General features: G+C 36.3%; 1 protein-coding gene across 1 annotated transcript in view; it reads right to left on the bottom strand.

Moving 5' to 3' along the window:
* The window catches only part of HECW1 (HECT, C2 and WW domain containing E3 ubiquitin protein ligase 1), a 576,869-nt gene that overhangs the window by 462,214 nt on the left and 100,994 nt on the right, over window positions 1-13,661 (bottom strand). Inside the window, exon 3 of the mRNA XM_090287382.1 lies at window positions 1,598-1,692. Within this exon, the coding sequence (XP_090143508.1) occupies window positions 1,598-1,692 (95 nt within the window). The remainder of the gene's footprint in view (window positions 1-1,597; window positions 1,693-13,661) is intronic.

Below are 13,661 nucleotides of genomic sequence, written 5' to 3'. Positions count from 1 at the left end.
GACTTTTCCTAAATCAGCTCAACTTCACTTCTAGTCTACTTCCTTCTCTGTTGGCTCTGTGTTCAATGCCTTACTACTTTGTCCACCTACCTCTGATTTAATTCAGCACCAGCTCAAGCTTTGCTGCCATGATTTAACTGACCCCCATGTCCTCATAGTTCACAACATGTATCAGGACCTCTTCAGCTTTTCCAGGTATGCTTTTTTAAGGATGGCCCATACAAATGGGTCTGTAAGAATGAGTGGCAAATTTCCACATTTTAATTCCTCTCCCAGCCAGTAAAGTGACAGAAATCATGTTCCAACCTAAATGGCTAGTGTACAGAAAGTGGTACAGCAGTCAAAAGGACATATGGTCTGTCATATTCTCCCTGCCTCTCCTTCTGCCTGTCCCCTCAAAATAAGCCCTGACACTCCATGCCTCATCTCCTCTGCCCCAGGTCAGCATCCAGTTCTGTTCTGTTCTGCTCTACTTCTCAGGATGGAGGCAGATCTGGCCTGCTAATCTCACTACTATCACCAAGTACTCAACTTGCTTAACTTTAGCACATAGAAAAACTGATTTGTAAAACAACAAAATGGTATCTTGTAGAGCCAAAGTGCTTCCTGAATCATTTATATTTCATTTCAAGTACTTTTCCGCCTTTCTCAAAAGAAAAAAACAAAACAAACAAACTTACCCTAGCATGAGAAATGTCTCACTGGTTTTTGTTCAGTCTCTCCCACTTAGAAATTTTTAATTTATGTGAAAAAAATAGAAATGCCATTTGTAAGTAAATTTCAGCTAGCCTAATTATATGTATTTAGAACTGAGGTAAAAAGCACTAGACTATAATTTAAGAAAAGGGCTATTACCATAGTAATGATCAAAGCCACAGAATAGGGAACAAAAGACATGACTTAAAACCCTGATCAGCAACTAGCTAATTGTGTGACCTTAAGTATATTACCTAAGATCATTTAATACAGCTTCCTTATTTGCAGAAAGAAGAAAAGATCAGACTCTAGTCTTTTCTAGGCTTACTATTTTATAATTAATATAAAATTAGTCATATAATTTATAAGCCTAAAAAGAAATTAAAACAGATGAAAATTAAATATTTTAAACCAATACATTTAAAAGGGGGGAAAGAAGGAGAAGGGTCTAGTCAAGGAACTAGTTATAAATGACCCATGGACATGGACAACTAAATGGGGATTGACTGTGGGAGAGGGGGGAGGTGAGCAAGGCAGGGGAGAACAATGGGGGGAAAATGGGATAACTGTAATAATAAATAAATAAATAAATAAATAAATAAAAATAAAAATATGTTCCAAAGAAAGTTGTATTATTTACTGCTATTAAGCATGAATTTGTTAGAAAAATCTGGCTATCTACTGAAGCTTGACATTTCTTTAACAAAAAGTGATATTTTAATAAGGTTGCTTTCACACTGCATTCCTTTTTATTATCTTGAGATGTGTGTCTTCCTATCTATTCATAATCTATGAATATGTCACCATATATGTTTACACACACACACACACACAGATATAACAAATGGAAAAGTAAAGAATCAGAGTTAGGTTTGACCATAGAGGAAGGAATGAGACTTACAGGAGCTGCTGAGTTTTTGATGGTCACACTTGGGGTGGTAGCTCGCAGTGCTCCACTCACTCCATGGTAGTATTTGAAGCAGATCTTAGTTTCAGCTGAAAGACAAAAATAAAATGGGGCTGAGAAGTAAGGTAAAACCTAGGAAGAAATAGCCAGGGACAGAGAGGACACCCTCAGGAACTGCAACCTACTTCCTCCTGTGGACCCTGAGAAAACATATAATTACTAAAAAGGGCTCCTGGTTTCATACTGGGATTGAATTAAACAAACAAACAAAAAAAGGCTAGCAGCAATTTCTGTACAGGGGCCTCTTACACAAATTGCAGTTCAGGAAGAAGCCTGCACTAAACTGCCTTCCTCCTACACTGAACTGCCTACCTACAGTCTGTTCCTGCCATCTGAGCCATCCGTTATAAAGAAGTTCCCAGAATCCTATTTCAACCAATAAGACTGAGACTTTCCTCATCCACTCAAAGCTGTGCAGCCATATCTCCATCAGCTTCCTCACTGGCCAATCAGAGGAGCTCCATTTTGACCAGTCAAAACAGTTAAGTAGGCATCAAACTGTGAGAATTTGGAATCCTCATTCTTATTAAGAAATCAATCAGGGATGGGGTGACTTAGGTCTTCTGTTTATATGTCAGCTCCCATCTTGCTTTGAGAGTGCACATTTCTTTCCACCAAGGAATGCTTTTTCCCAGTTAGAGCTGAAACACCAAAGTTGTCTCTGGAGAAAAGTGGAGCAGACCAGTGCAGAGCAGAGCAGACCAGCAGAGAGCAGAGCAGATCAAATCAGCAAGGAGAAGAGCCAAGCTATCCTTCAGGGGAGGGATCTGATCCCATGGTTTCCTCACTTCAGGGCTTCCTAATAACATGCTGTTTTCAAAGCTTTGGTATGTCCCTGGCTGGTTTGGCTCAGTGGATTGAGCGTCGGCCTGCGAGCTAAGTGTCGCTGGTTCGATCTTCCAGTCAGGGCACATCAGAGAAGGAAAACTCTGACTCCAAAAAACCTCCGCTGCCTTGCGGTATACCTCTTCAGGGGAAAGGCTAAGGGAGTAAACCCCGACAGAAAATCCGGAGCCGGAGTCCCTAAGGCGGTTTGACGTTGTAGTCAACACCGGCAACTCCTGCGGCGCACCTGAAACCAAGCTGTATTGACTCCGTCTTTCCCTTGGACCCTTCAGCTGCGAAGAGAGGGGGGGTCTGCTGCATGGGCAACAGCAGACCCTCCATATCACCCTGCCCAGGCTCTGTAGCTTCAGCTTCACTGGAGAGGACACTCCAGCGTCATCGCAAGATGTCGATTCAACACGGGAGGAGACAGATACCGTGTCACTCCCGAGTTGGACTGCACAGCCATTCTCGGCGGTGCAGATAGACTCTTAAGAAGCTACACCATCGTCTCTCGAGACGGATGGCTGCCGACGACGACGGTATATCACAATTGAGCTGTTCCACAGCCATGCCGTATTTACAGATGTGCTGTATCACAATTGAGTTGTTTCACAGCTGGGTTGTGTCACAATTGAGCTGTTCGAATGGAATAAACTTTCTTTCTTGAATGCACCACAAACTGGGGATTCTTCTTGGTGTTGAATTTAAGCCAGGACTTTGTTGTCACTCCTATGAGGCAGGCAGGTCTCAGTTGACAATGATAGTCAACACGTGGCCTCAAAGACAGGCAAGACTTCCTTCTAAAATATATCACAAAAACTCTTTAGGCTTTAGCATTTTTTAACAAAGTTAAAAACCATTATTTAGACTTCTGTATTACAGGTTGTCAGAATAGGTTATTTCTCTTAAGTTCTTAGTTCTAAGGTTTTAGATAGACTGATGCCTATCAACAGTCAATTTCTTATGAAATTTTGTTATATAATTCATTGTGGTTAAAAGCTTAGTAATTTGGAAGAAGACTTTGAGATGTTATTGAAGCACAGGGTTGACAGGCATATTTTCTAAACACAGGTACACATCAATTATAAAGTCTTTGCATTGCAATTTGTCTTTTTTTATAAACAGCAAAGGTACAGCCTTGGGAACTCATGTTGTTTGGTTTTAAATTTTAGCTACATTTTTGATAATCTGTGAGACAATGGTGAAGTCAACCTCCCTGTACCACCTGGTCTTTATGTGTAAAATAGAGCCAACAAAATACCTTCTTTGTAAGAGTAGAATATATAAATAAAAGTGCTTAAAATTTACCTAGGTGCTCAGTGAACATTAGTGATGAAGATGATGATGATGACTACATGATAATGCTATGAGTCCATTACCTCCTGGCATTTTGTTCAATAAAACTATTAGCTGAGTTTAGTTCATTGTTTCCCCAATTCACTGTATAGGACTTTTTTTGTTTTTTAATTTGAAAAATTTATCAGACTATGTCTTAACCCTTTATATAAATTTTATTTTATTGAATTTATTAGAGTCACATTAGTTAATAAAATTATATAGGTTTCAAGTGTGCAATTCTATAGTACATCATCTGTATGTTCTACAGTGTATTCGAATACCACTCAAAGTCAAGTGACCTGTCACCATTTATTCCCCCTTTACATTCTTCTACCTACCCCACCCCACTTTGCCTCTGGTAATAACCTTGCTGTTGTCTGTTTCTATGAATTTTTTTTGTTTGTTTAATTCATTCACCTATTTCATCCAGCCAATGAAACCCTCTCCCCTCTGAGAGCTGTCAGTTTGTTCTCCATGAGTATTTTTTATTTTGTTTGTTTATTTTAGTCATTAGATTCCACATATGAAATAATATGGCTCTTATCTTTCTCTCATTGGCTTATTTCACTTAGCCTAATACCTTCTAGGTATATTCATGCAGTTGCAAAAGGTAAGATTTACTTATTTTTTTATGGCTGAGTAGTTTTCCATTATATAAATGTACCAAAGCTTATTTTGCCCACTCATCTACAGAGGGGCACTTGGATGCTTTCAAATTTTGGCTATTGTAAATAGTATTGCAATAAATGTATGGGTGCACATATTCTTTTTAATCAGAATTTCTGATTTCTAATATTTTCACAGAAGTGGAATGACTGGATCATAAGGCAATTTTATTTATAATTTTTTGAGGAAACTCTGTACTGTTTTCCACAATGGCTGCACTAATCCACATTGCCTCCAACAGTGTACAAGGTTCACTTTTCTCTGCATCCTAACCAACACTTGTTGTTTGTTGACTGATTAATAATAGCCATTCTAAAATGTGTGAGGTAATAACTCATTGTGATTTTAACTTACATTTCTCTAATGTTCTGAGATTATATAAATAAATAAGTAAATAAATATATATATAAATACACACACACATATACACACACACACACACTGTTGGTAGACTTTAAGAAAGAGTTTAACAGCAGAAAAGTCATAGTGAGAGACTTTCACACCCTACTGTCATCACTGGATAGCTATCTCAGACAGTATATCCACAAGGAAAGAACAACCTTAAATGGCACATTAGATCAGATGGATTTAATAGATATTTAAGAACATTCCATCAAAAAGCAGAAAAATATATTCTTCTATAATGCACACTGAACATTGTCAAATATAGACCACATGTCAGAACCCAGAAGAAGTATAAACAAAAAAAAAAAAACTGAAATCATATCAAACATCTCCTCAGATCACATGGCATGAAACTAGAAATTAACAACAATAAAAATACTCAAAACATTCAACATAAGGGGGTTAAATAATATGGTATTAAACAATAAATGGGTTACCAATGGTATCAAGGGAAAAAAAAAGTTACCTGGAAACAAATAAAAATTAACATACAACAAATCCAAATACATAGGACATACTGAAAACAGCCCAGAAAGCAAAGTTCATGGTATTACAGGCCTCCTCAAGAAAGAAAAAAAATCTCAAGTAAAGAACCTAACCTCACAGCTAAAAAACTATTAAAAAACAAACAAACAAACAAAAAAAACAATGTGCATAACAAATACAAGGAAAAAAATGATAATTTACAAAAAGGTTAAAAAGTCATTACAAAAATGAATGAAACTAAGAGCTGATTCTTTGAAAACATCGACATGATTGATGAACCTTTAGCCAGACTCATCAAGTAATAATGAAGGAGGACCAAAATAAATAAAATGAGAAATGAAAGAGGTGAAGTAATAACTGACATCGCATAAATACAAAGGATTGTAAGAAAATACATGAACAACTATATGCCAACAAATTGAATAAACTGGGAGAAATTGAAAAATATGGAGAAATATACAATCTCCCAAACTGAATCAGAAAGAATCAGCAACCTGAATAAACCAATAACAACTAAAGAAATTGAAGTAATAAGCAAAAAAACTCTTAGCAAACACAGGAAATGTCCTGGACCAGATGACTTAAAATGTGAATTTTACCAAACTTTGAAATAAGAACTAGTCCTTACCAACCTCAAACCATTCCCAAAAATACAAGGGGAAAAATCCTTCCAATCTGTTTTTACAAGGCTAGCATTATTCTAATTCCAAAACCACATAAATATACTACAAACAAATAAAATTATAGGCCAATATCCCTGATGACCATAGATGCTAAAATCATTTTTTAAATATTAGAAAACTGGATCAAGACATACATCAAAAAGATCATACACCATTATCAAGTGGAAGTTATTTTGGAGATGCAAGGCTGAATGATACAGTATTGGCAGATTAATAAACTTAATATAGTGCATAAACAAAATGTATGTTAAAAATTGCACGATCATATTAATAGATGCAGAAAAAGCATCCAATAAAATCCAGCCACCATTTATAATAAAAAGTCTCAACAAAGTGGGAATAGAGAAATCATAACTCAACATCATAAAGCCCATATATGAAAAATTTTCAGCCAACATTATACTCAATGGGCAAAAACTAAAAGTATTTTCTTAAAAGCAGAAAAAAAAACCCAGGTGTCCACTTTCATCACTCTTATTCACCACAGTACTGGAACTTCTAGCACAGCAATCAGAAAATAAAAAGAAATAAAAGGTATCCAAATTAATAAAGAGAATGTAAAACTGTCATTATTCACAGTTGTCATGATAATGTATATAGAAAATACTAAAACCAACACTGAATAGCTACTAGATCAATAAATGTAGCAGGACACAATCGAGAAATCAGTGGCATTTTATAAACGAATAATAAACTATTATAGTATAATATTATTACTAAGAAAACAGCCCCATTTAATATTGCAACAACCAAAAAATAAAATACAATAAGGTATCTAAGAATAAACAACATGAGTGGTAAAAGATCTGTACCCAGAAAACAATAGGACATTGAAGAAAAAAAATAAAGGAAGATACATACAAGTGGAATCATATACCATGTTCATGGATTGAAAGAATTAACATCATTAAAATGTTCATACTACCGAAGGGAATATATAGATTCAGTGCAATTTTGATTAAAATATCAATGACATATTTAACAGATCTAGAACAATTGTTCCAAAAATATATATGGAATGAAAAAAGACCCTAATTAACATAAGCAAACTTGAGAAAGTAAAACAGTTTGAGGGATCACAATACTAGGAATCAAACTATAGTACAAAGCCATTGTAATAAAAACAGCCTGATACTGGCAGGAAAACAGGTATATATATATATGTATCAATGGAACAGAATAGAGAACCTAGAAATAATCAATCCACATCTTTTTGGTCAATTAATATTTTACAAAAAAGGCAAGCGCATACGACGCAGTAAAACCAGTCTCTTCAATAACTGTTGAGAAAATTAGACTGGTACATGCCAAAAAATTAAACTAGACCTCCAAATTATACCATAGAAAAGAATAAACTCAAAATGGATAAGACTTAAATGTAAGTCACAAAACCATAGAAATCCAAGAATAAAACACAGGCAATAAAATCTCAGACATCTGTGTAGCAATATTTTTGTCAATATACCTCCCATAGCAAGAAAAACAAAGAAAAAAATAAATGTAACTACATCAAACTAAAACATCTGTACAACAAAACAAACCAACAACAAAATGAAAAGGGAACCCACTGTATGGCAGAACATATTTATCAATGATATACCAGATAAGGGTTTAATTTTTTTAATATATAAAAAACATTTACAAATTAACACCAGAAAGAAAACCAATCTAATTAAAAAATGGACAAAGGGGGAGTCCAAAGATGGCGGCAGAGTAGGTAGCAGTGTTTTCTACTTTCTCCCATTGTGGAAAGGCTTGGAGTACAAACATGGAGATGAGTGAGTAAGTGCAGATTTCAGATAGCGCAGCAGGGAAGGGCATGTGGCAGTGAAGTGGGAAAGGGCAGAATGCTCACAGGCACTACCAAGGGGAGTCGCTGGGCCCCCCATCTCAGCGCTACTGCTGCACCTCACCCCAAAGGAGAAGCTGCAGACCAGCTCATTGGGTGAGATCTGCTTGGAAACTGCCACTTGCCATAGGTGCTGGGACCAGCAGAGTCTGGGAGGGAGACAAAGGAAGGTTTCCTTGAAACAGCCCAAGGTGTGGGAGGACAGCGAGCAGCCCAGACTGTGGGAAGCTGTATGAACTGAGTCAAGGTGGGGACCCCCTGGGCTGGCAAATCTGGATTGGCAACCCTGCACCCCGGGCGTGTGCATCACGGCACCACTAAACAAAAAGGAGTGGAACTAAGTTGGGGAGAAGGGCCAATACAGGAAAGCTGCAGAGGAAACGCAGACTCAGTGAGGACCCCAGGCAGGCAAGCGGTGTGCACAGGTGAACAGTGAGACAATGTCAGCCAGGGACTGAAGCAGCCAGGTGCTGCTGCTTGGAGCACAGAGACTTCTTGGGAGGAGTGAATACAAGACCTAAAGCTGGGTGGGGACTAGGGACATGCACACTGCCTTGCCAGCAGAACAACACAGCTGGAGAAGCCTGAGGATTGCTGGAGGGTGCCACAGGACAAGTGGAGAGAGACCCAACTCAGTGTGGCTCACAACAGAAAGTTGCAGCAGGCCCACAAGTGAGAGAAAAACAGCCACAGAAACCAGCCAGATCTCACAGCCAGCCAGCAAGAAAATGTTTGAAACTCATGGAATTTTGACCACGTGTGGATCCAGAAAAAGAATACTGCACAAAAAGGTTGAACTGAGTAAAAACTCTATTTTTTCTTCTTTTTTTTCTTCCCCTTTCTCTTCTCTTTTATTTTCTTCCCTTTTTTCCTCTTCCTTTTTATTTTATTTTATTTTATTTTTTCCTTCCTTTAAAAAAGAAAACTTTCTTTAATCTGTTTCCTACTTTATCTCCCTCCTATCTTTCTTGTTAAATTTTTGTTTGTTTGTGTGTGTCCTGTTTAGCCTCCCTTTCACACTAAACATATAGCATATAACTGCTATTTAAACCTAATACTATACACTTCGACTTTTTCACTTCATTCTGCTTTCTTCCCTCTCTTTTTTAACACACAATATAAACATTACTTACTGTCTCACATAGCCTTGACCCTACTTGCTATTATTATTATTCTATCATCTTCCCTCTCAAAAATCATCTTCCTTTTATTTAAGACAACTCTTATCTGGTTTTCCTATAGTATAGTCTTAAACTCTCTAAATTTATATTAATACCAGCTCATATGTTGTCAATAGTGAGATTGTAGGTGGGGAATATTTTTGAGGGTGTGGGTTTCTTGCCTGGGTTGTGTGTTTATGTTTCAACAGCATCTCCACAAAATAATTCAAGACAAGGTGGAGAGACTGACCCTCAGTCAACTAGCCAGAGGGAAGGATCCACCAAAGAATAACTGAAATACAACCAGACAGCATAAACAAATGGCATAAAGGGCATCCCAAGAGCGTCAGGCTCAGGAGATCAAAGAGACTGCACCATTGAATCCCCCAGGTCTCCTATAAAGAATCTCATACCACAAAGGTGGGAAACCAAAGCAGATAAATCTAACAAACAAAAACAAAAAATAAGAATCCAACATAGGACGACACAGAAACAACCTCCCAATGAAGAAAAAAAGAGGAATCCCCAGAAAGAGGGATAGATGGAGTGGACATAAGCCAACTATCAGAGATGGAATTCAAAAAAATGGTGATAAAGAAGCTCTATTTACTTGACAATCTCAAAGAAAACTACAACAAACTCCAGGGAAATTACAAAGAACTTCAAGGAAACTATAAAGAATTTCAGGGAAGCTACAAGGAACTTACAGAGAACTACACCAGCATAAAAAAGGACATAGATACTATCAATAAGAACCAGGAAGAAATGAAGAATACAATTTCTGAACTGAAGAACACAGTAGAATCAATCAAAAGCACGCTAAACAAAGCAGAGGATTAAATCAGTGAAGTAGAGGACAACATTGACAAAAATTCCCACACAATACAACAAAATGAAAAAAGATTGAAAGAGAATGAAGAGGGTTTAAGAGAACTGCAGGACAACATGAGAATAAACAACATTAGAATCATAGGAATACAAGAAGGAGAAGAGGAGGAGCAAGGGGTAGAAAACCTGATAGGAAAAGTAATGACAGAAAATTACCCTAATCAGAAGAGAGAAAAAGTCATGCAAGTCCAGGAAGCACAAAGGGTTCCAATGAAAATGAACCCCAAAAGGCCCACTCCAAGGTACATTATAATTAAAATGGCACCATTCAAAGACAAAATGAGAATCCTAAAATCAGCAGGAGAAAAACAGTAAATAACATACAAGGGAGCTCTGATAAGGCTATCAACCAATTTCTCAACAGAAACACTACAAGCCAAAAGGGAATGGTCAAAAATATTCAAGCAATGAAAAACAAAGGCCTACAACCAAGACTACTCTACCCAACAAGGCTCTCATTCAAAATACAAGGTGAAATAAGGAGTTTCCCAGACAAAGGAAAACTAAAAGTATATATCTCCACCAAACCATGCTAAAGGAAATGTTTTAAGAAAAAGAAAAAAAAAAAAGAAAAGAAAAAGAGAGTGAGAGGAACACAGGTACAAAGGAAAATAAATAAATATCTGTGAATAATAACCTGAAGTGTAAATAAATTTAATGCTCCAATTAAAATATCGGGTAGCAAAATGGATATGAAAACATGACCCACATATATGCTGTCTACAAGAAACACACCTCAAAAAAATAGATTTACACAGACTAAAAGTGAAGGGATGGAAAAAAGTATTCCAAGCAAACGGACATAAAACAAAGCTGGGGTAGCAATACTTATATCAAGCAAAACAGATTTCACAGCAAGAGTCATTAAAAGAAACAAAGAAGGACATTTTATAATACTTAAGGGAACAATCCATCAAGAAGATGTAACCCTAGTAAATATATATGCAGCCAATATAGAAGCACCCAAATATATATGGAAAATACTAGAAGACTACAAGAAAAATATCAACAGCAACACATTCATAGTAGGGAACTTTAACACTCCATTATCAACAAAAGACAGATCTTCAAAGCAAAGCAACACTAAGCATATTGAGGCATTGAACACAGTAAATGAAATGGACTTAACTGATATATATGAACTTTTCACCCTAAAGAAGCAAAATATACATTTTTTTTCAAATGCACATGGGACATTTTCAAAGACAACATGATAGGACACAAAAAATGCTCAAAAATTCAAAAAAATTGAAATTATATCAAGCATCCTTTCAGACCACAATGTTTTTAAACTAGAAATCAACCTCAATAAAAAAAATCAAAGACATCCAAACTCATGGAGAATGAATCACATGATATTAAATAATGAATGGGTTAACACTGACATCAAGGGGGAAATGAAGAAGCTTCTGAAAACAAATGATAATGAACATACAATAGCCCAAAACCTATGGGACACAGCAAAAGCAGTCATGAGAGGGAAGTTCATAGCAATACAGGCCTACCTGAAAAAGATAGAAGAATATCCAACAAAAAATCTAACCCTACAGTAACAAGAACTAGAACAACAACAACAAACAAAGCCCAGGGCGAGTAGAAGGAATGAAATCATCAAGATCACAGCAGAATTAAATGACAGAGAGACTAAACAAACAATTCAAAAGATAAACAAAAGTAGGACCAGGTTCTTTGAAAATGTAAACAAAATCAACAAGCCTTTAGCTAGGCTCATCAAGATAAAAAGAGAGAGAACCCAATAAACAAAATCAAAAATGAAAGAGGAGAAATCATGACTGATAGCACAGAAATACAAAGGATTGTAAGAAATTACTACAAACAACTGTATGGCAAGAAATTTGACAACCTATATGAAATGGACAAGTTTCTAGAAACATATAATCTTCCAAAACTAAATCAAGAAGAAGCAGAAAGCCTGAACAGGCCAATAACAAAGAGTGAATTGAAACAGTAATCAAAAATCTCCTGGAACACAAAAGCCCTGGACCGGATGGATTCCCGAGCAAATTTTACAAAACATTTCAAGAAGAACTAACTCCTACCCTTCTCAAACTATTCCAAAAAATCTAAGAAAAGGGGAACATTCCAATCTCTTTCTATGAAGCCAGTATTACCCTAATTTCAAAACCAGGTCAAGACACAACAAAGAAAGAAAACTACAGGCCAATATCACTGATGAACATAGATGCTAAAATCCTCAACAAAATATTGGCAAACAGGATGCAGCAACACATTTAAAAGATCACACACCACGATCAACTGGGATTCATCCCAGGTATGCAAGGATGGTTTAATATTTGCAAATCAATAAATATAACACACCACCTAAACAAAATGAAAGACAAAAATTACATGATCATATCAATAGATGCAGAGAAAGCATTTGATAAGATATAATACCCATTTATGATGAAAACACTCAGCAAAATGGGAATAGAGGGAGCATACCTCAACATAATTGCGTCTGTATATGAGAAACCTGAAGGCGACATCATACTCAATGGACAAAAACTGAAAGCATTCCCCCTGAGATCAGGAGCAAGACAAGGATGTCCACTATCTCCACTCCTATTCAACATAGTGTTGGAAGTTGCAGCCACAGCAATCAGACAAAATAAATAAATAAAAGGCATACAAATTGGGAAAGAGGAAGTAAAACTGTCATTATTTGCAGGTGACATGATAGTATACATAGAAAACCCTATAGACTCCACTAAAACACTACTCAACATAATAAGCAAATCTGGCAAAATAGCAGAGTACAAAGTAAATATACAGAAATCTAAGGCTTTTCTGTACACCAACAATAAAATATCAGAGATTGAAACTAAAAATAAAATCCCATTTACTATAACAATAAGTATAATAAAGTATCTAGGAATAAACTTAACCAAAGAAATAAAAGACCTGTACTCTGAAAATTACATAACACTGAAGGAAGACATTAAGGAAGATACAAATCAATGGAACAAATATCATTATCATGGATATGGAGAATCAACATCATTAAAATGTCCATACTACCCAAAGCAATTTACAGATTCAACACAATCCCTATTAAAATCCAATGACATATTTCACAGACCTAGAACAAATATTTCAAAAATTTATATGGAACCTAAAAGACCTGAATAACCAAAGCAATCTTGAGACAGAACAACACAGCTGGAGGAATCACAATACCAAACATCAAACTATACTACAAAGCCACTGTGATCAAAACAGTCTGGTACTGGCATAAGGACAGACATATAGATCAATGGAACAGAATATAGCGCCCAGGAATGAACCCAGGACTATAGGATCAACTAATATTTGAAAAAGGGGGAATGATCATAAAATGGAGTGAGAAGAGCCTCTTCAACAAATGGTGCTGGGACAAATGGACAAGGATGTGCAAAAATATGAAACTAGACCACCAACTTACACCACACATGAGAATAAACTCAAGATGGATCAAAGACTTAAATGTAAGCCATGACACCATAAAAGTCCTAGAGAAAAACATAGGCAGAAAATTTTCAGATCTCCCATGTAGCAATATTTTCACCAATACATCTCCTAAGGCAAGGGAAATAAAGCAAAAAATAAACAAATGGGACTACATTAAACTAAAGAGTTTCTGCTCAGCAAAAGAAAACATCAGCAAGATGAAAAGGGAACCAGCTGTATAGGAA

The sequence above is a fragment of the Furipterus horrens genome, unplaced genomic scaffold, assembly GCF_987537825.1.
Source record: "Furipterus horrens unplaced genomic scaffold, mFurHor1.1.pri manual_scaffold_9, whole genome shotgun sequence".
NCBI classification, from domain to species: domain Eukaryota; kingdom Metazoa; phylum Chordata; class Mammalia; order Chiroptera; family Furipteridae; genus Furipterus; species Furipterus horrens.
The sequence above is the reverse complement of the archived record's forward strand: the minus strand, read 5'-3'. Positions and strand labels throughout refer to the sequence as shown.